The following is a 22,223-nucleotide window of genomic DNA, read 5'->3' as shown; positions in this document are numbered from 1 at the left end:
ACTTCACTGATGAAATATTTCCATCTGTAATGAAATGCAGCATAATGAAATCTTTCTTATGAGAGATTGGAAAGCTGTCAGTTTTGTAAAATACTGCAGTAACTGCTATCGTGTTCAGTGAGACCCAGATTGATCCATCTCTATTGTTAGTACTTGATTTCAGAGTTACACTGTCATATGGTAGCCAGGTGACTGCTGCTTCAGCTAAGCAGTCTGGAGTGAGTTTGTTAACAGCACCAGAAAGTGCATGGATTCCAGCTCACCCTTTCTCATTTACTATAAAAATTACTGTGTCAATATGATGAATATAAGCAAGTAGCCTTGGAAGAGAATGAAAATTGCTTACTCTGCCAGCTACTGTTTTGGTCTTCTAACCTGTCATAGTAAACTACATGGCTTGTAAAGTTATGTGTTTGGCATCTGAGCGCTGATCCAGGGCTCACTGTATTTTCAGTGGAACCCTGTTTCATGTAAACATGATTTAAAGTAAAGTCCAAGTGACAGGCTTAGGGCACCACTGCTGAGTTCTGGGTGACTCTGAGCTGAAGCCTTGTTTTTCCTTCAAGCAGATAGTGCTTATTTTTCTCCTAATCGCCCTAGAAGGGATTATTGATTGATCCAGAATCATTAGAGATATACTTCTGTGTGATTTATACAATCTTAGCTGCAATAGACAGATGACAATACTATGGCCAAAATCCAACAGTGAGGTCAATGGTTTGGCTCTCTGTTCGGTGGGGTAGCATGTATTAATAAAACGTGTTAACTTGCTTTGCAGGTTATCGCAAATTAAATGATATGATCATTCCCAGGTCAGAATATGATGGTAGTGGTCTTGATTTCTCTGTGTGCATGTTCACAACACAAATATGTGAGTGGGGCTATAGGCTCCTGACGTTCTTTACATTCTCCATTGCAAGTAATGCTACTCTGCCTCCTTCTTGCAGAGGTCATGTCAAAATACACTTATTCCTTCAAGGAGTAGATAGCACTTTTAAGACTTGATTTATCATTAAACAAATATTGTTATAGTGTAAGTAGCTTGCCTCTGCTCTTCCTGGTATTAAAGTTATGGTAATGTCACTGTGTCAGTATTTTCTATTTTATATAATTTTAAGTTACAGTAGAATCAAGGCCAGCATTTTCTTAGGTGTGCTTTTGTGCAAAGTCACTGCGAGTACATGCATCCTCTTTAGTGGTTTGATTAGTATTGCTGGCACAGAAGAGTAGACTGTGCCTTTTTGCTTGTTCAGTGCCTAAAACACTGTGAAGTCCTTGTGTTTGAGCCCGACTTTGTGGTGACCCTGTATGCTAAAAGGATACTAACATATATCCATTTTGCTCTGTCAAACTCCAGAAAACTCTCTGCAGCTGGGAAGGAAGCCAAACCAGACTATTGTTTAGTAGTCACCTTCTGAGGAATCTGCATCTTCACTGGTTTTTAGGGTGTACACAACAAAAAGAGTTAATAAAACCTGCTGCTCTGTAGAGCATATGGTTGATTTCTGCAGTGACTCTAAGTTGTACTCTGTGTAAGACTTTCCTGATACCCCCTGCTTGTCAGACATACAGTACAAGGGAGAATTTGGACTTTTATATATAAAGAATCAGAATGAGTTTTTCTGTTCAACAGCCTTATTGTCAAAGGAAATTACTGAATATTAGATATTAGTTTTAATTTAGGATGTTAGTAGTATATTGAAGGTTCATATTGAAAGTTCAAGGCATTATCTTTAAAATAAAAAAAAATTAAATATGAATATAAACTTACTATTTATGACTCCTTAATTGAAACCTTGCAATAATGTGGTTTTGCTAACACTTGTGAAGGGTGAGAAGCCTGAACCTGCCTTCTTGTTTGAAATTCCTGCTCTGCTCAGTGATCGTTTCATGGACTTTTTTTCTTATTTCTCTTGTTTGCCATTTCCTCGAAACATACATAAAACTCATGAAAATTCTAAGGGTTGGATTTGTTTGTTTGTGTAATTTTCAAAGGAAACTAATACACTCATTTGTATGCAGGTGTCAAACTGGTTTGCCAATGCAAGACGTCGCCTGAAGAACACTGTCAGGCAACCAGACCTTAGCTGGGCTTTACGAATAAAACTGTACAACAAATATGTTCAAGGAAATGCTGAACGACTCAGCGTGAGCAGCGATGACTCATGCTCTGAAGGTTTGTTGATGCTCTTTTTATCGATTTTAAATGGACTAAAATATATTTAGAAAGTATCAGATACCCTAAGTTAGCTCTAATTTTTAATCACAAAACACCCTTGGTGGATCCACCTTTACTTTTTTTGAGAATTAGGTGCCTTTTTTGGATCCCACCTACTATGCAGCCTTGCAAAGCGGGATTGTATAAGTTATTCAAGGTGGCAATCTGGCTGCATGTTATTATATTTCATTGTTACTAGACAGATGATTGTTAGTTCATTAGTTTCTACAAGTCTATTCCTTTAATCTGCATTGAAGGAAAAAATTAATTACTTTTTTTAGTATAAAGAAATGAGAAATCACTTGACTATTACTTTCCTTAATGGGAGGGCTATAGCAATATCATGTCATTAACAGGACAATCTGATTAACAAGAGAATCTGATTAGCTTTGATGGAGCTTATTAGATGGTAGACTGAATATTACTGTTATTTATTTTATGTATTTTGCCAGCAAATGTTTTCCATAAAAGATGCACTGAAATTCTTTCTTATTCAAATTAGCAAATGCAAGATTTACTTTTTTAATATGCCCTATATTTTTTATAGAACATTTGTATTAATTAGGTCTATAGGTACTTTTATCAGGCAGTTGTGACATGTAGATACAATGACAGGAATAAATGATACAGAACATTGTCAGAAATCTGTGTGTGAATTCTTAGAAGAATACATGTCAATTTGCACTCAGTTGCAAATACCTTTGTTCCAGTTTCAGTCTGTACTCACATTTCTTTTGTATGCACTTCCCGTGAAAAGATTGGTTGCAGGACAATTACAAGAGTACAGTTTAGGCAAATACACCTAAATATGACATGGTATTCAGGAGAACCAAATTTCAAGTAATGATAGTAAGAATTCATTTCATTTACACATATTTTTAAATGCTTGTCATTGTTTAGGGCACTTTTCAGTTTTTTTCTACTTGCCTTGTGTTACTCATGAACGAATTAGACTCAAAGACTGTTTTGTACAGCTAATTAATTTAGAATAGCTGGAACATTGGAGAACCACAGGAACTACTATGAGCAATGTGTGAAAAGAAGAAAATGAAAATCAATGTCCAGTGCTGAAGTTGTTGTCTCATTCTAGTTATATTTACCACAATTCAAAACATGTAGAGAAGTCCTTGTGTTAAATATTAGGTATTCAGTGTATTACTGTATCTTTGTTCTTTTGTTTCAGATGGAGAAAATCCTCCAAGAAACCATATGAATGAAGGGGGATATAACAAACCAGTTCATCACGCTGTGATTAAAACTGAAAGTTCAGTAATAAAAACAGGAGTGAGACCAGAAACAAGTGCCAATGAGGATTACGTGTCACCCCCCAAATACAAAAGCAGCTTATTGAATCGTTACCTAAATGACTCACTGAGACATGTCATGGCTACTAATGCAGCTATGATGGAAAAAACAAGGCAAAGGAATCACTCCGGCTCATTTAGTTCCAATGAATTTGAGGAAGAACTGGTGTCTCCATCATCATCAGAGACAGAAGGCAATTTTGTCTATCGGACAGGTAAGGGATTTTTTTCTACCTCATTTCTAATACAGCCAGCTTTAGTAGATGGTGTTACCTGGAATGAGTGTCACATGATTGTGCCTTTTAAGAGGCTTCTGTCCATCCTCTCATATGGCAGTGGATGATTTCTGCCTATCCTCTTGCATGAGAGTAGGTCACTCCTGTCTGTCCTCTGGTATCAGGGTGGATAAATCCTGTCCACCCTTTCATTCTCTGGAGAAGTTCTGCCTGCAGATTACAGTTAAGTTCTGTTATTGACCATTAGTGAAGCTGGTTCGCTTTTTGAGTGGAGCAATGGGTATGATTTTTGAAATGACACAGACCATTTTTTGTCAGCACTAAGACAATCCTAAAGAAGGAGAAAACTGTTGAGCATTCTATTACAATAGAATGGGAGGACTAGGGGAGGACTAGGGGAGGACTGAAGCACTCCATGGCCCCAGCTGGGAGAAAGAGAAGGGCTTTGAAATTTCAAGGTGGCTGTTTGTGACACTTACATGAGTCGTATGTCCCTCCATGGAGTGCAGGTAAACACCTCTTCCTGTTGTACAACATCTGTTCTGTCCTCAGAGTGCTTGTCTGGTGTGTGGCCCCTTGCTGCTCATGCATCTCTGGAATACATGGATTACGCTAATTTCAGCATTGCTCTCCAGACACTGTGCACTGAGCTAAGGGGCCACAGACGTGGCCATTAAATACCTTATCTTGATGTTTTTTTGAAGGGTCACACATACTTTATTATTTTAATCTTATCAATAAAAACTTAAAAATGTGATTCAATATCATCCGCTATGTTACCACTCAGAGGAAGGCACATGGGATGCCTGGTTCATGCCAGTAAATTGCTCTAAATCAGGATTTGCTCAGGTCCACGTAGGACAGGGAGTGCTGGAAAACTCCTCTTCTGAAGCTTCTTCTGTGTTTCCTTGGGACGTAAGGCAAAATAAAATTTTAATTTTGAAAAAAATGAAGTTTTGCATCCCAGTCTCCGAGGGTCTCCATGAGCGTCTCAGGGTTTCAGCTCATTGCAGTAGCCCTACGTGTTGTCCTGGGGGCTTTCTTGGCATGTTATTCTACCAGGGACCACCCTGTGAGCAGGGTGAGATGGATATTGATGAAAAGTACTGGAGGACTTTGCACTGAAGTTAATACAGATTAGATTTTGTACTTGGTTCCCCTTGGCTTCCCTGGCAGGCAGGTTCGGGTGCCTTTGCAACTTCTCAAGTTTGCAGCCTTTGCTCTCTTTTTTCTGGCACATTTCCTGTCACTTTTTTTTTTTTTGTCCATGTGGAGGGGCCACAATGATTTCAGGAGGCTGAGTTTCATGATGGGGGTAGGAGGACATTTGTGCGTGCAGGTTGTCGGGGATGACCAAGGAGCGAGTGGGGGTCTCATAAAGAAATGGGATCTCTTGGGAAGCAAGAATTGTGCATGCACGATTAGTAAGTTTCAAAATTAACTCTCTCTGTTCATTTAACTTTTTTTTCTCAACATACCAAATACATTTGGTCTGCATTACAGGCGTCTTGTCTGCCAAGTTTTATTTTTAAGTGAAAAGTTACTCAAGAACAGATGCAGCAGCTCAGATATGTAAACTTACGTTTTTCTGTACTTCATACTGTAACCTAAAAATGGACACAATGGACACAATGACTTTTTAAAATTTGTAATAAATTTGCCACTGTATTAAGTTGTTCTTGACAAGTTTCAAGCTGCACTGAAAAATATGGTCATTAATGTGAAGGCTGAAACAGGCGCACTGTAACTGTGTAAGTTCACAAGCTGTGCTGTAATGACTAAAAACTAATATATTTGTCCTTAAAGTTCATAAGTGGCATTCCTGGAACTCCTCTTGAGATCGTATTTAAGTCAGTTCCTAAATAGCTTCCTTAAAGTTTGGCAGTGCTATTGCCTTTAATGAGAACACACCAGCAGCTCTCAGGATATTGTTTTATTGTTTTTGCACTTCAAAAGCAGACAAGCAGTAATCTGCATATAGAAAGAAAAAGATCATGTGTATACACAATATTATTTGCTATATCCTTCCTATGCATCTGTGTACATTCAGGAAATAATAGGTACTAATGGGCTTTTTTCAGCTACAAGATTACAGTCCCATTAATGATTTTCTGATGATATTGTAATGTGCAGGAATTAAGCCCTTCATGAACAAAGCATATATTTTCAAGTTATCATCCATTTATGAAACCTACTTTCAAACAGATTAAATTATCCACAATTGTTAGGTAAGGAGAGATAAATAAGGATGATTTTTTTTTTTTAATGTTTTTTCTCTGTAATTTGAATACCTGGGATAGGAGTTCTCAGTGCAGTTGTGTAGCAGACCTGTATCTGTGTTCTCAAAAATAGTTGTAATCCATTTTGGTTAAGCAAAATAACAGAGTCTGACTGTACCACTCTTACCTTCCTGAAAGTGGCAAGTGTATTTTTAAGTGGGATATCACCACTTGCAAGGAGCTCCCCACTGCAATTTTTTGTTGAATGAAACAGCTAATTTTTGACACAAAGGTGGTGATGCAAGATTGTGAAATTCCTACTAGACATTTTAGTTTATGAAGACATTTTAAGCAGTATTTCAAAAAGCACAGAATGAAAACTGGTTGATGTTTTATTTTTGAGAAATATTTGGCAAGCTTGTTGTGTTCCTAAGGACCGGCAGGTCATCAGAGTTGAAGCAAATTCTTTATTGTGCTTCCCTGGAAAAGTACCTTTTCGTAGCAGATCATGAGTAGAAAGCTGTGTCTGGTTCTGGTTACGGGCCCAGGTACATCAGTGTGTCTGGAGCTACTTCACTCTCCCAGTGCCCAGGGTCAGAGTGGCCACGTGTGTCTCAATAACCTGCACCAAATTAACAGGATGCAAGTGCAGCGTCCAATAACAAAAACAAGAAATTGCAGTTTAAAGTTTATAAGGAAAATGGGATGTAGAGTTTCCCATTTCAGTCATTAACATGCTTATAAACACGGGACCATATGCTACTCCAGCTTCATGCAACTGGGAAATCCCACATAAAGATCAAGGACGAGCTATATAACTGACTGTCGGCAGAGCGGCCTCATTTTATACCTCCACACAATTATTGTGAGGTCGTGGGAAGTGGCTTCAGTGCTGGGGCAGGAGCAGCAAACCCTGAGTTGGAACCCTTGCAGGTGCAGTGCCCACACTGCCATCTCCCCCAGCCTCTGGCCTGGGGAGCGGGAGGCGGCGTGGGTGGACGGAGCAAGGAGAACAGAACAGTCTGGAAAGAGTGAAAGCATGCTCGGATATGTCACATATGTGAGTGTTTCTGTCGTAAGCTGATACGCTTATGGCATACACAAATGTGTTCACTTAAGGCAGAAAATTACAGTTCAGATTAATCCTAGTGCAGGTATAATATATAAATTTATATAATTGGTCAAATATGTGTCTTAAACTGACCACTGAAAGGCTTGGTTCAGTGTTTTTGTTTACTTAAAAATCCATGTTGGAGAACTAGTTTTTATTAACTCCTTGTCATGCTGTCACTCACAGCAGGTTCTCTGTATGACATGAATAACTGAAACCAGACTTGCCTATCTGTATTTGTTGTACAAATGCTCACAGAAACAACAATCTGACTGCAACAAGCATTCCAGAAATCTACCAGGAAAAAAATCTAATAATGTTTGTAGTGAGGCTGACCATGAATCTAAAGCAGCAGCGTCAGTCTTTGGTTTATGGATCACTAAAATGCTGACTTTTCTGTAATCACGCTGCAGTGCTCCCTGAGTACCCTAACGCCAGTCACCTGCAGGAACAAAATGTTCTGCATCATTATAGCACAAGGAAATGAAAAATTCCCAACTTTCTGGGATATCGCTGTCTAGTGAAGAAAGCAAAAATTAAAACGAGAAAAAGAGACAAAATGGCAGGACGGGGAGTCCTTTTTCTGTAGGCAGATTTTTCATTGATTTCACTTTTTATGTTACTTAGCACAGTAGAAAAGCCAGAACAAATAAAAACGGTGAGGAAAGTAAAGACTCGCAGGCCTGGAAAGGAGGATGGCTTTTAAACAAACTCTTGAATGACTGGCTGATTTTTGAAGGTGTTTGATCTCTATTTTTAGATGTTTATACTCAGGAGTGTGCTCTATTTCTGATGTTTTCATTACTACTACCTTTTTCTTTCCTCTTGCCTTCCTTTCTTTCTTCCATTTGAATCCTGCAAAGTTGGTGATTTATAAAGCATGATCCTGGGTCGTTTATGACAGCACGCTGAGCACCTCTGATGAGACCCTCAGCACACTGTAAGATCAGGCCCACATTCCTACAGAGCACTTAAATGTAAGGGTGTAACCATGCACATAAGTGCTACAGAGAGACACATACAAGCTGCAGAACAGTGCTATGATTTTGTGTGGTCCTTGCCAACTTTTCCTTGCAATTTAACATTTTTAGAAATTAACATGTAATTTAAAAATGAGCTATAAAGTTTGAAAGCATAATATGAACACAATGGAACCTGTTTTCAGAAACAACTCAAGGGACCTGCAAAAGCTGCTCATACCAGTGACTTTTGCAAGTTTGATCTAAACGGTGCTGGAGGCCTTGGGGATACTTTGAAATAAATGGTAACCTGGGAGAGCTGAAGGAGGTCCTTGTTGCAGATCCTAATGTCATCCAGAAGTGAAATGGAAAAGGTGAATGTCAAGTACAGTATTAAATGCACACAGCAGCATAACTGCAATTTGAAGGTTACAGAGTTAGGATCGTATTTCTGCAGGAATTTTATTATTACATGACCTGATTCGTCAACACTAAAATAGCATGGAATTGCGAATTGAGGAGAAGATTGTGTTTAATTTACTGTTCTGTTGTTTTTTCTAAAGAAAGATTAAAAGGAAATGGCTTTACTACACAGGAAGTGTCAGGTTTAATATACCAGATGTGATAGCCTAAACTTGGAGAATTTAAGGATCCTACCTGCTCCCTACTAGTTAAGTTTTGTTCATGTTTTTTGTTTCTTTCAGTTTGAACAGCAAGATGGGGTTTAATTCTCTTGAGTTTCTCAATATTTGAGTTGCAAGGGGAATGAGTCAGGATTATTTCCACAGGACCCTGGAAAGCAGTTCTTCATCAAAACTGAATCTTTTTTGTGGGGAGGTAGCGCTTCTGACCTCTCTCAGGTGGGGCAACAAAGGAAGACAGCATTGAGCAGACTGGGAACAACAACAGCTGGGGGCAGAGCACTCTCCCAAAAGCCTGGGCACCCAGGGACTGCCAGCAGTCAAGGAAGAGCATTGCCTGGAGCCACCCGTGCTGGGAGGGGAAGCAGAGCTCCCGGCACTGTCAGTTTTCTGTGTCATTTCTCTCCACTTCCTGCTTTTAGTGGTTCATTTTGTGGGAAGAGAGAGTATTTGTTTTCTCACAGGTGCTGGGTGCAAAAACTGTGCATCCTTGTTTTGCCTGTTTATTTTCAGATGCAAATGACTATGAATGTTCAGGGATTTTATTTATTTTTTCCTTTAAACACAAAATGTTAAAGATTCCAGAGACTGGGCTCTGTGCAGGCCAGATGTGCTTCAAGTAACAGCATGTTTGTGGCTATTCTATAATTCAGGTACAATTGCTATGGAGACCCCACAGAGCAGAGGGGGGCTGTGGGCACCTCTTCTGGCTTTGCTTCTGTTGATGTCATGGCAAATTTTCTGCATACTTCAGTAAAAACTATCTGGAGACAGTTGTTTGGCTGCAGAGGATTTTCATGAAATCAACTTACTTCAGAGCAGCATGTCTCAGGACTCCTGACAGCTTTATCATCGCAGAGAATTAGATGTTCTTGCATGAATGATTTGAAATGGAAAAGATTACAACATCTGACCGAAAAATCAGAAACACCAGAAAAATCAGGGCATCAGCCATGTTTCCATGGCCACAGGTTGTTGCTGCCTGTGCTGGTGCAGCAAACCCGCCTTTCTTTCTCCAAGACCATTAAAATTTTCCCAATGCAAATGTTCACATCAGCGGCCAAAAAAGCAGCAGACCCCTGTGCTTGCCCAAGACCTCTCTCAGAACACAGCAGGAAAAATGTGTGGTGCTGTCACCAATTGCTAACAACTATATATTTTTATACTCCTCTTTAGAGTTAGTCAATGCTCCAGGCCTCAGCAAAGGCTGTTCCTTGGCCAGCGTCAAGCCTCATTCGTTTAGGAAGGTGTTTTCAAAGGGAAAAAATATTTATCCCCATTTTCCCATTGTTCTAAACGTCTTCAGAATTATGCTTGGTCTTAAAACCTGGGGCCAGCCCAAATGTGAATGTTTCAGGAAATTATGTGCATGGAAAAGCACATGATCATAAATCAGACTGTTTTCCAGTTTTAGCTGTAGACTGCATGGTTAGTAATGAATATAATAGGGAAATTAGTTAGAAAATTAGCAGTTAATTTGAGGAGTATTTAAAGAGTGTGTGAAACTACAGCTTGGGAAAACTCATTTAGTGAAATGGATGTGATTCCGTCTCCCCTTCCACTGCCTGAGCAGGATTATCCCCAGTAGCCAAATTTGTGTGCCGATCAGAAATAGAAATGCCAGGCTCCCATGCTCCCTTGTCATGTCTTCTGCACTGATTCAGGGGTTACTCAGCCCTGCAAACACCAGCCAGCTGCCACCACTGCCTCTGTGAATGGCTGCATGTGTTGCAAAAGGAAACACTGTTCAAACGAGCGGGGCAGAGAGGGGCTCGGGGGGGATAATGAAGTGAGGTATCCAAGCAATACACCAGCTCGAGCAGAGCAGCAGAAAGCCCTGGACACTGGTGCAACAGCCCTGCTGCAACAGCCAGGGATGGAGGGGGGCAGCACGAGGCAGAAGAAATGGTTTGCATCCCATGGGTTGTCCCCATAGCCTGGTTGCCTTATGATGCCCCGTGCTGCCTTGATGTGCATGCAGAGTGGCCCTGCCACTGCACCTGTACCCCAGTATGCTTCTGAGGGCACAAAAGAGGGTGTTTCTGCTCTGTCCTCTGCCCCGGAAACCCAGCAGCAAAATGTGACTATCAGCTGTTTGTGCTAAAGAAGGGATGTAAGCCAATGAACTCGAAAAATATGGCACTATTTTATATATGGAAAAGTGAAAAAGAGCGACAAAACACAGGATGATTTGCAAAGACAGAAACACAGAGATGTGTCCTGTCACCCCCTCAGAAGTGGCTTTGAAGTCACACATTTAACTTTACATGTAATTGATGGAGAAGTTGTGTTTGAGCACACAAAGCCATGGCTGGAGGCAGATCAGGGGCTTGCGAACAAAGCTCCAACACTGAAATGTGCCTGTTCTGCTTTTCGGGGCACTCCAGCTGATTCTGCTCCTGCACTGAGACATCTGCCCACGGCACCTGTGTGAAGAAAGAGAAATTACAGGGACAAACCTCTTCCTTTTTGCCCAGTTAATTATTTTTACATACAAAATCTGTCATCTTTGTCACTAGTAACCACTGTCTTTGGTCATTCTTACTAACACACTAATCTGTGTGCAGTGCAAAAAAGTGTGACCAGGAGGGGACGGGGTGCAGGCACAGGTGGGATGGGGTAGTAGCCAGAGGGGAACAACGGATGGACTTTTCATATTTGTGGGGCAGTAAACTTAAAGGAATGGCAGGCCCATAAAAGTTTCACTTCTTTCTGGAAAAACGTCTGAATTGAAACTTCATACCAGGCCTGGGGTTCCTGCATGTCCCAGCCTCCTTCCGCTGCTGGAGAGAAATAATGCAACTCTGGGTAACTCCTGGTAGGTTCTACTTGTAGCGCAGACTGTCCCTTGTGCAGTGTTACATTGCTGCTGTTCATGTTGCTGTAGTTAAGGCTGTACCTGTGTTTCCATTAGAACCCTTTTAATCTGCAAATTTATGACCCAGCTGTAAAAATTCAATCCAGACTGAAACTTGGCATGAACAGTGTTCCTTCTCCCATCTGTGGAAGGGATTTAAGCAGGTACATCCCAGTAATAACCATCTGAGTTAGGCTTGTAAATTTGGAGCATGATGACTGGTGAATAAAACTGTGAGCTTCTCAGTAGTCCTGGAGTTTGAAATATTTTATGCCTGTGGTGAGAATATTGAAAAGCAGATTGCTGTTTGTATTCAGTGATACAGCTGTAAATAAAGAAAATGGTTTGGGTCTTTCTATGTTTGTGCAAGCACATGCATTTTCCTTACCATGGCAATATTTTGATATGAGTGGCAAACACTTCAGGTCTTCAGGGTCTTGCATCAAAGCAGTGTCTGATGACTCTCAAGTAGGCTAAGAAATTGTATTCATGCTGGTGCAAGTGGTTGAATTTATCTATTGATCGTAATAGAAGAAATTAGGGAAATAAGAAGACAAGATTATTTTCTTTAGAGTGAGATTTTTTATTGGATTCTTCTTAAAATACTGTCAAAACTGGTACAGTATAGAAAATTAGTAATGCAAAATTAGTTTTATTCACTGTTGCTTCCTCCCATTTTAATTTTCTTTTCTAAAAAGCTACGCACTGAATGTGCCTGACCAGATAGACTAGTAATCTTATCTGATCCAGCAAATCCTATTTCCCTTTCCAGGTTTGTGGTTTTTGAAAGTAATTCTGTAATTTAAAAACACTCCTTTATGTGTTTAACTGAAATTTTTTAGGTCATTTGTCCATAATGTGCATACCAGAAACATAATGATGAAAGCAGTTTGGTGAGACCAGACTTCTGATCTTCCGTGTGTATTCACAGAGGAGCTTTTGGGAGGGTTTTGACACAATTTGAGAAGTGGACTGAAGAGATCTCTGCATGGATTAATGTGGGGCTGTGAAAGACTTTATACCCACTGTTTGGAAAATGTCACGAACCTGTAGGTTATCGTTTGTATATAAGATTTTTGCCATCTTGATGGAGGAAGGGGAGTGCTCATAAAAACAACTATTCTGGAAAACCTTCCCTCGTGGTCATCTGTAAAGTTCAATTTCTAATTATCCAGAAAAGCAGATTTGTATTCAGTTTTATTTAATCCACTTCACTACAAACTTAAAAATTTGGGTATGAGATAAAGAGCCAGATGTGGAAATTACCACTGATTGCTAAAGACCTATTGAGGTCTTTTATGCTTTATGGCATTAAATTGGCATCAGATCACCACTTTAGATCTGTTAAAGGAGAAATATGTCCTAACAGTCAAGGCATGCAAAAGTCTTGTATAAGTGAGTTTTATGTGAGCTAAAAAAAAAAAAAAAGAACCAGGAGTTTAAAGCAGGAAAGTAAGTTGGAGAGGTAAACTGCATTGTAGAAAATCTGGAAAAAGTAAAAACAATTCAAACAGAAAGAGATCAGATACACAACTGAAGCTGGAACAGCTGAAAAGAAACACACAAAAATAGGTAAACCAAAATTCCAATGGGCCATGAAATGTGTTTTCCTTAATTTTTCACAATGGCCTTGAAACCTGATGTTGGAGACTCTATCTCTGTTCTTTCACTGATGGCCAGAAGTTGAGGTTATGATGACCGGATCGTTTGGTATGGCACTGACATTTCAAATTAAAAGGGATTGCCAAGACTCTCAATTATGACACTAAAATATACCGTATTTCTAGGGCCAATTTTCAGTCACTCCCTCATGCCTCCACATTGATTTAGGCAACAGATGCATGAAAAGCAAAGCAACATTCAAAATAATCCCTTAGCTGAAGCTGGGGGAAGGCTGGCTAGTGGGCTGTAGCCAAAATTCCTTAAATGTTACAATGTTTTACATTTCTAAATGTAAAAACTTTCTTTCCAATGTGAGGTACCAGCCAAATGTCTTAGTTATGGTATCTCAGAGTGAAAACTGGCATGAGGCCTTGTGGTCATTTGTGGGTATTGACAGATTTACACCCTCAAAGATCAAGTTAAATGCTGTTGGTTTCTCCATCTCCCCTTACTTTGTCAGGGATTTTTTTCTCTCTCAGTTACTATTTGTCAACTTAAATCCAGTTTGCTGGAAAAATGAAGGCTCTTCACGACCTGGCTCTTCAGGAGCAAATTGCCTCAAATTCTTTCTGCTAGCCAAGGTATTTTGTAACGCATTGCAAAACAGCAGCAGGATTGCTCTCTTTGCACTAGATGTACTCTGTGGGCTAGACACTGCGGGCAGTTTTAATGACATCTTGGTGTGCTGGAGAATTTGTCTCGGATGTTGACTTCAGGGAGACTTTCACCCCAGGTCCCTCTTTGTCTAATTGCTCTTCCTACCCCAAGGGGTAGGGTCTAGCTTTGCCCCATTGTGAGCTATACCATGGGGAGTCTGTCCTGGCAGCTGCTCAGGGAGCAATTTCTGGAGGTGGTGTGCAAATTAAGTGATCTGCTTCTGGCTATTTATGGCAGCTTTGAACAGGAGGAGTGGTGGATTGTCCATTAAATGGACACACTAAAATTCATTGTTCTTTTCTCCCTCTTATGCTGTTTAGCTGCTGTAGCTGTTGGTTACTGCATCACTAATTCATTTCCCCAGGATCATCTTCAAATAAAAGCTTCTTCCAGAAGACAACAGCCTTTGTTCCTTGGTCAGGGAAAGCTCTGTGTGTCTGCAGTACTGTTTGTGTTAGCAGTGTCAGTGAGAGCCCAGTGTAGCCTGGGAGACTTGTGTCAGCTGGGGGAGCAGGGGTGCTGTGTGAAGCCTGGAGCCTTTCTCTGTCCGTGGTATCATAACTGTAGTAGCGCTGGGCTTCCTAATTATTATTCCTAATTATCGAACCTCTTATTGAAACTGGATGCTTAGAGACACTTTTTGAAGTGAGGAGAAACAAAAAAAGCTGTCCTGCTCTGGCCAGCACCTGAGACTGTAGTAGTGTTTGTAAGACATACAGTCTTTCAGATATATATACATAGACACATGTGCACATACTCCCTGCTCTGTTATGATGATGATATCTGTGGAATTCAAGCCTGTCATCTTTCTGTTTTGCCGTTCTTACTCCTTCAGCCCAGAGCTGTGCAGTAACTCACCATGGCAGTGAACTTTGCAAAGATAGAGGAAAAGAGGCTCTCAACTGTATTGTCCACAAACAATGAGATATCTCTCTGTTAAATCCTATATCTCACTGAAGTGCTTACTCCAGATTGCCTAGAAAAACTGAGAATCCTTTTCACAGAGGTCAGAAGAGAAGACAAGGCTGACCTGTAGGTATTGATCCCAGTGATCCTTTGTTTTATGCAAAGGCCTATTTTTGCTGACTAAACTGAAGTAAAGAAATGCTTACTTAAACATTTTAAATCTATAAAAATGTCAGGTATCTGTATAAGCCTGTTTTCCTTTTAGTGTTGTGTCACAAGGCTTTCTGGTGCTGTTTTCACTCCTCATCTAATGAGACTGTGAGTGATAATAGTTTCTCCTGACTACAAGTGCACATAAGCATTCATTTGTGTTTATTACATTTGCTGTGGATCTATGTAGGAAAAAGGTCATTAATATTGCTCATTCCTCTATACCTCATTCCACTCACAGATTCACATCTCTGTTTCTCTGCCCTCTAACTCCAGAAGGGGCCAATAATTACATCTGATATCCAAATCAAAGTGCCTTTACCTTCACCTGATAATTGATGGGCAGGCACTCAGATATGTTTTAAAACTAAGCCTTTGGAAGTGCTTTATATTGGACAAAGCCAAAATCCAATTTGCCAAGATCTGGTCTGGTTTTTGAGTGTTTTGGCCCCAAAGCATGCTACATGGTTTGACATGCAATGTTCATGTGTTTGCAAAGCTTTCCAAACTTCATTTGGTGAACTCCAGCTGCTTTCAGTGGGACCTTTACTCACAGATCAAAGGACTGTGACCCTCAGAGAAAGTAAGTGCTCATATTTGGGTACGGTTCATCCTTCATTCCTTGCACAAAATAGGAAAAATAAAGGCTGTATTCGGTGCCACAGTACTGCTGCATTTGCTGAGGTTTGAGGAGCTCTGTCATCTCTCTGTGAGCTTCATGGCTGCTCAGAAACACTCCTTCTCTCTCCAGAGCAGTGGCAGTACACAGCCTGATATGAGCCCACCAAAACCCTCTCCTGCCTCATGGCCACGTCCTCTTTCCATCCCCTCTGGACAGCCTCGAGGCAGCAGCTCCACACTCCCTACAGGACCAAAAGTCCTTTTACAGAAGGTGCAGGACATGGCTCTGCTGGGGTAAATTCCCCATGAGCCACTGGCTCCTGCCCACCCTCACTCGTGGGGAGCCTGTGTCCCACCACAAAACACTTGCTGCATATGAAAAACCATCCCACAGCCCCAGCTGGGAACAGGACATCTCAGCAAAAAACCAGGTCTGGGTGAGCTGGGAGAAGGGCAGGAGAGGAGTGTTGGAGCAAGGTGTCTGAAGGGGGTAGAGGGGAGAGGTGGGTTTGTGCTGGACCCCTCAGGGTGTGAGGGACATGCATGCGGTGGGTTATCCAGTGACAGGGTTTGTCCTTGGCAAGCTCTGCTTCATCCAAGGATTTTACTCCCTTGGCTCCTGCATATCTTTACAGCTGGATTATGGGTTTAGGTAAGTCAGATGCCCTGAGATCACAAATATAGGGTAACTGTAGAGAAGAGGAGGGAGAAAATCAACAAATGCCTTTGATATATTGTATGTCATCTGTACATGACACTCTGGGACCTTCAAATGCTTAAACTAAAAACCTAAATATAATTTAGTTAGTAAAAATATACCTTAGTTATAATAAAATGATAATAGTGGAACTTGGCAACAGAGCAGCTAATAAATACTACACTTTTGAAATGTGCCTGGGATCCAAGTACATACTCTTTTACTGTGTAGTTAAAGCATGTGGCAGGACATGCTAGACCAAGATTTTCTTTTTGTCTTTCCAGTGGAAAACTAAAGTTCTTTGTTTAAGTGAAACCCGTTGGGAATTTTTCTTAAGTAAAACAAGGAGCTAAAGAATTCCATTCCCTTTTGCCAACTTTTTTTCTTCCTTCAAGCCAAATTATCGATTAATGGGGCATTAAATAGAAAATACTGCCTAGTTAGAATTATACCCTTTTTTATTTCGGCTCCTTCAAACCTTTCTTGTATTTTTTGAAACACTTTGGTGTTTCAAACAGCTGAATTAGAAGATGAGATATTTTATTGGGAAAAGACTACTATTTCTAAACCTTTTTGGCCTTATAAAAATAAAGGTCAGTGATCTGAGACTTATGCCTATTTCTGATTTTTTAAATTAAAAAAGAAAATAAAATCTGTACTCCTTTAAGATCTTCTTCTTCCTGAACTTCATTCTTTGCCTTCCTCATTAGCTGTCTCCATTTCGGTACCCTATCGTTTTGCCAGCAGTGCAGCCAAGTGAATGCTTGACCATATTTTTGTCTGGCTCTAGCGAAACCGTGAGCTGACAATAGAATACTTTTCTGTGGGTTTTCCTTCTTCCCCTGGGGAACCATACTTCAAGGGCAACCTGCTTGTCCAGCATATGAACATGTGGAAAATCCACTGCTATGCACTAATGATTTTCAGATGGGCAATTGTTGCTGAAAATCATCCCAAGAGCAGCGGCTTCTCCGCTGTAGCACCTAACCACTTTGGGATCCCACTGCTCATAGCTGCTCTGGAATAAACCCTTTGCATTTATATATAGGGTGGTGACATTTGGTGCATCTCACGTATGTAGTAACAAAATTTAGGAGGAAAGGAGGTAAAAGTTATCATTGTGGTTATTTTTTGGCCGTTGCAACATCCACCAAAATCTGACACTTATTTTAGCTTGAAAGTATAAATGTAGGAAAAAGTCAAGCTATGCCAAAGATCCACAACAGCAAGGCAGAAGCACCCTAAATATTGTCCATAATTTAATAGCTTTCAGACTTGCAATTTAAATATTTACAAGGAGACTTATCACATGCTGGGAGAGAGAAGAATGAGTTTTAAATTTTAAATCATTTCTATTACTGTTCTTCTCAGAATATGCATTCTTTTTAAACAACTTTCACTTTTAATTTGTAATTAAAGCCAAAGTTTTCTTTTAATTTTAAAAGCTTGTCCTTGGACTAAAATAACATGGAACATTTTTAAACATTGATCCAAGCTGCTGTAGATACATTTTAGTTAAACCACAGAGCCTGCAATTGGATTCCTTGCTTTGCCAGATCGGCTACGAACTGTAAGTGTGGCAGTAATGACTGTAGAGTCCTGGATGCTTCACTACCAGTGAGGAGGGTTGTTTTTCTGGAGTTGTTCCTCCCTTTGGGCCCTATTCATGAATGACTTAATCTCTGTCTATGATCAAATGTCATGCAAGTTACTGTGCACAGAAAAATCAAGGAATGCTTCTCTTCCCTGCATTCCTTACATGGAATTGCTGTGCCTGCCCAGCAAGCAGTTGGAGAGTAGTAAGGGTGGGAAGCAAGCAGCAACAAAAACCCACACCAAAAAACATCAAAAGCAATATAAAAAGAGTGAGAACAAAGAAAACAGAGAAAATTTTGTAAGATCAGGTGTGCAAGTTGGATTGGGCTGTGCATAGGCAGCTCTAGCTTGCCCAGGCAGCACCAGCTGGAGGGGGAGCTGGGCTTTCAACAAGGGAGTGTTACCAGGAGCAATACATTCACCATGGAAAACAAAAGTGTTCCTCAGTATTTTCTCTGTACTCTTGGCCATGAAGATGATTTCTAGTGCATGTTTCTATTAGCTTGTTTTGTCTTGGAAAGCAAACATTTACTGTTTTGATGGGCAGATCTTAAGAAGTTCAGGAAATGAATGCTTCTTAGTCTTTTTATCCTCTTGACCTAACTGTTTGTGTGGTGCAATTCTGTCCTTTCACAGGATGTTACACCACTTCATTTGAAGCCAACGGAAAGACTTTAATTACTAGTGATGCTGATTACATGATGCATGCCATACAAGGAACTTTGTGGCATGTTTCAGTATCTTAGAGATCCCACAGAGCACAGGGGTGAAGCGGTGCATAGCTTTCTCCATATTTATACAGACCTCTTCCTTACTTTTTACAACAAAGTTTTCGCTTATGTTAGTGCTGTTCTCAGTTAAGAGTGAGGAAAGGGCTTATCAGAGTTGTTTTTCTCATCACCAACACCCTGTAGCCACTGCATGAAATTCTGTCTGTCTCTGCATGCCCTGGTGTGAGGACAGATTGCTATAGCAGGACTCCCACGCCAAACAATCATTGGTGGCAAATGGGGAATAACTTGACTCAGGTGCAGAACTCCTCCAGCTGTTGATGGGAGTTACACTTCTTTGTCCAGGATAGTAACTGGAATAGTCATTTAGCTCTTTTTGAGACATTTTCCATCCCTTTAGTACTGACAGTGGACTTAAAAGATGTGCGTCTTTTTTCAGGTGGGTCATGACTGGAGTATCATTTTAGCTGTAGGAGGGAAAAGATAGAAGAAAGGATGGGGAATGAAGGGGGAAAAGGAAAACTCACAGCCGGGAAATAAATACAGGTGGGACAATAAAGAACAGAAACTTTTGGAAGATTGTAAAGAGAAGATAGTGCTGGGAGAGGACAAGGGCAGTGCAGAATTAAGGACGGGCATGAAAAGGAAGAGGAAAGAAGAGATCAAAGGGATGAAGGTAAGAAGATAAAATACTGGGGAAGTAGATATGGAGATACTGGTAGGAATCTGGAGTGTAACAGAGAAGGACTCTAGAATAAATTAGAGAAGCGTAGGAGATATTAGCATTTTTCACAGTCAAAAATGAGAAGTTTAACATTTTCTTTTTCAAAGTGTTTGAGAAACTAGGATGGATAAGCATTCAAGATATTGCCACCCTTCTTGGAAGGCACCTTTGAATCTAATTAATATGTCTTGGCATTTGTTTTCCACACTGCACAGACTAACAGCAAATACACTTCCAGAAAAGAATATGAACCTTACTTAGAATACAAAGCAAATTAATCCAAACTGTTGCTCCACAACTTAGGGCAAAAGCACAACTTAGGGCAAAAGCACAACTTAGCCTGGGGCTAGGAAATACTCTACTGCTGGTGGTAGGGGTGTCTATTCATGTGGGGTGTGTGGTTATTAGTTTCTCAATTTCTTTGTGCATCCACAATCCCTGACTAAGCTGGATGCAAAAGTATAGATTACTTTTCATATTTTGGCTTAATCATACCCATCCCAGACTTTGCTGAATTGACCAAGACCTGTTTTGAAAACTCTAAGTAGTTTTCAGGCTACTGTGAGACAATTTGGCCAAGTGTAGAGGCTTCCCTGACCCAGCATTCCTGAAAGTTTGAATTTCTGTGTCTGCTCCTTTATGTAAATTTTTCAGATCAGATATTCTGTTTAAAAATTTTTCAGGTCACCAACTGTAAGTTACGGATAGAAAACCTTCTTAGCCTTGCATAGTTGGCTGAGGGCAGTGTCTTTGTGCTTCTCTGAGAGGAGCATCTGTCAGTTGTGTAGAAAGGACATCACCTGGGATGGACTGATAGTTTGATCCTGCATGTCAAAACATGCATTCCTGTACAGTTCATGGTATATATGAACCTAAAATATGTCACGCCAGATCTGATTATACATATAATTTTCAAGTTCAACAAAAGGTTTTGTTTCTTTTTCCCCCATAATTTTTTAAAGAAACAGAATTTATCTGAATTAAAAACATGATTGGTGATGGTGAGTGGGTGGTTCTGTTTACCCTGCCACATTATATAGTACCACTTTTACTCCTTGTTTGGATAGCAGTCACAAGACCCAGATATCAAGCTGTGAAAGTATTTTTCTTGTAGCAGCCTTTCTTTTTTTGGCAGGCAGTGGCTTTGGAGATGCCTCGCATTTTGTCATGTGATTGGACTGCTGATGAAGTTTCTATGCTGCCTCATTTTCCTGGATTCCATCTGAATTAACTCTTCTTTGGGTCACAGCCGTTAGCACACTTCTGAATGAGTGGGGCTTTGCATCATAGTGTAATGAGCTCTAATACTTAATCTCTGTAAGGAAACAGCCTGTAAAGGAGGAATTCACTGCATTTGTTCCACGTGACAGAAATCTGTTTTTTGTACCTCCAGCTGTCCACATTGAAAACACATTCCTTCTTCACAGCAATATTCCTTCCTGAAACAAGGGAGAATGAGGGGAAATGACTTGTATATAATCGTTCCATCTAAAAACAATCAGCTTAGTCTTGTAAACACATAAACTAGTTCTTTGTAAACAAGTCTCTTAATTTTCTTTAAACTGAGTATTTAGATGTTAAAGAGGAAAGCTGGGTACGTCAAACACATATGGTTCCTATTGCATCAGAGGCTTTTTTAATTTTGGTATTCTAATTGAAGAGACATTTTTGAAAGCATGCTAACTTTACAGAAACTAATCTATCCAACTCTGTCAGGTCTAGGTTTTATTCTTCCATCCATCACAACACTCTGGAAACATTTTCCACTTTAAATGTGCAGCAGCAACAACATCCCTCGTGGACTTTGAACTGCCCTCAATGCTTCCAGTGGGTGGTGTGGAAGCATGGTTTGCAGTTGCTGATGTTGGGGAACTGACCAGGGCTTAAAGGGGGGAGAATTAGGAGGAGACATCAGGGAAGGAATAGAAGTAGAGATTATAATTTATTCATTAATTTTTGCTTTATTCCTGGACACAAAGTGCTCTAAGGTAAGTAATATTTTTAACTGGACAAGACTTCTGTATGCATCAGAGAGATACTGTATGTCTGCTTTGAAATATAAACTATTCTAAAATTTCATTAAACAACTACTTCCCTTGGGTAAAGCAAAATTTCAGTTTGGCATCGAATATGTATTAATTTTCCCTCCTACAAATAATGGGCAGAAAACTATTAAATTTACATTTGAGGCAGGTACATTTGAAATAGAAAACATGTTTATATCTTAGGCACTGCATTACAGTTTCTTCTCCTGTGGGCTTCCACTGCAGGTGTGTGCTCAGCAGAAAGCTGAGCAATGAACCTGTGCTTGCAGGTTTTGGTGGGGTGGGATGTCTTGTAGAGCTGAGTTGGAGCCCCTTCTATAGCACCGCCCTGAGCCCTTTGCTGGGCTCTGAGCTGCTGCAATGAGTGCATTTGCCACTCAGATTTGCCACTGACTTTGGTCTGAATTCTGTATCAATCCATCTTTCCCAAGCATACAGAATATTTAACAATAAATTGTCTTTTTATTTTTCATCTATGAAATGTACAATATAAAGTCCACAAAGGTCATAGAGGTAAATTTATTTATTAAATGGAAATACTTGGGCCCAAAAACCATTATGAATCATTTTGGTGTTTTAAGTTCAGGATGCAGAGTAAATTATTCCAAAAATAATGGTAGCCAAATGTCATTCCCTCCAAACATTTGTGTAATATCTATTTATCTGTGGGCAGATGACTGCTATGTATAATCAGAGGCAGACTTTTGTCAAATTGAGGCTAAGTAAACACAGCTGAACACAAGCAAGTTGGACTACAATTTTTTGAGTTTTGCCAGCGCTGTTATGACCTTGAAAATGAATGTTTCTTCAGAGCAATCTGCTTTCAATA

General features: G+C 40.1%; 1 protein-coding gene across 1 annotated transcript in view; it reads left to right on the top strand.

Annotated features, from left to right (window-relative positions):
- MKX (mohawk homeobox) overlaps nt 1–22,223 on the top strand; it is a 52,012-nt gene that overhangs the window by 11,620 nt on the left and 18,169 nt on the right. Inside the window, exons 4-5 of the mRNA XM_029961902.1 lie at nt 2,023–2,176; nt 3,402–3,737. Coding sequence (XP_029817762.1) covers nt 2,023–2,176; nt 3,402–3,737 — 490 coding nt within the window. The remainder of the gene's footprint in view (nt 1–2,022; nt 2,177–3,401; nt 3,738–22,223) is intronic.

The sequence above is a fragment of the Manacus vitellinus genome, unplaced genomic scaffold (genome assembly GCF_001715985.3).
Source record: "Manacus vitellinus isolate BGI_N305 unplaced genomic scaffold, ASM171598v3 scaffold_3_pilon, whole genome shotgun sequence".
NCBI lineage: Eukaryota > Metazoa > Chordata > Aves > Passeriformes > Pipridae > Manacus > Manacus vitellinus.
This window is presented reverse-complemented; position numbering and strand designations above follow the sequence as displayed.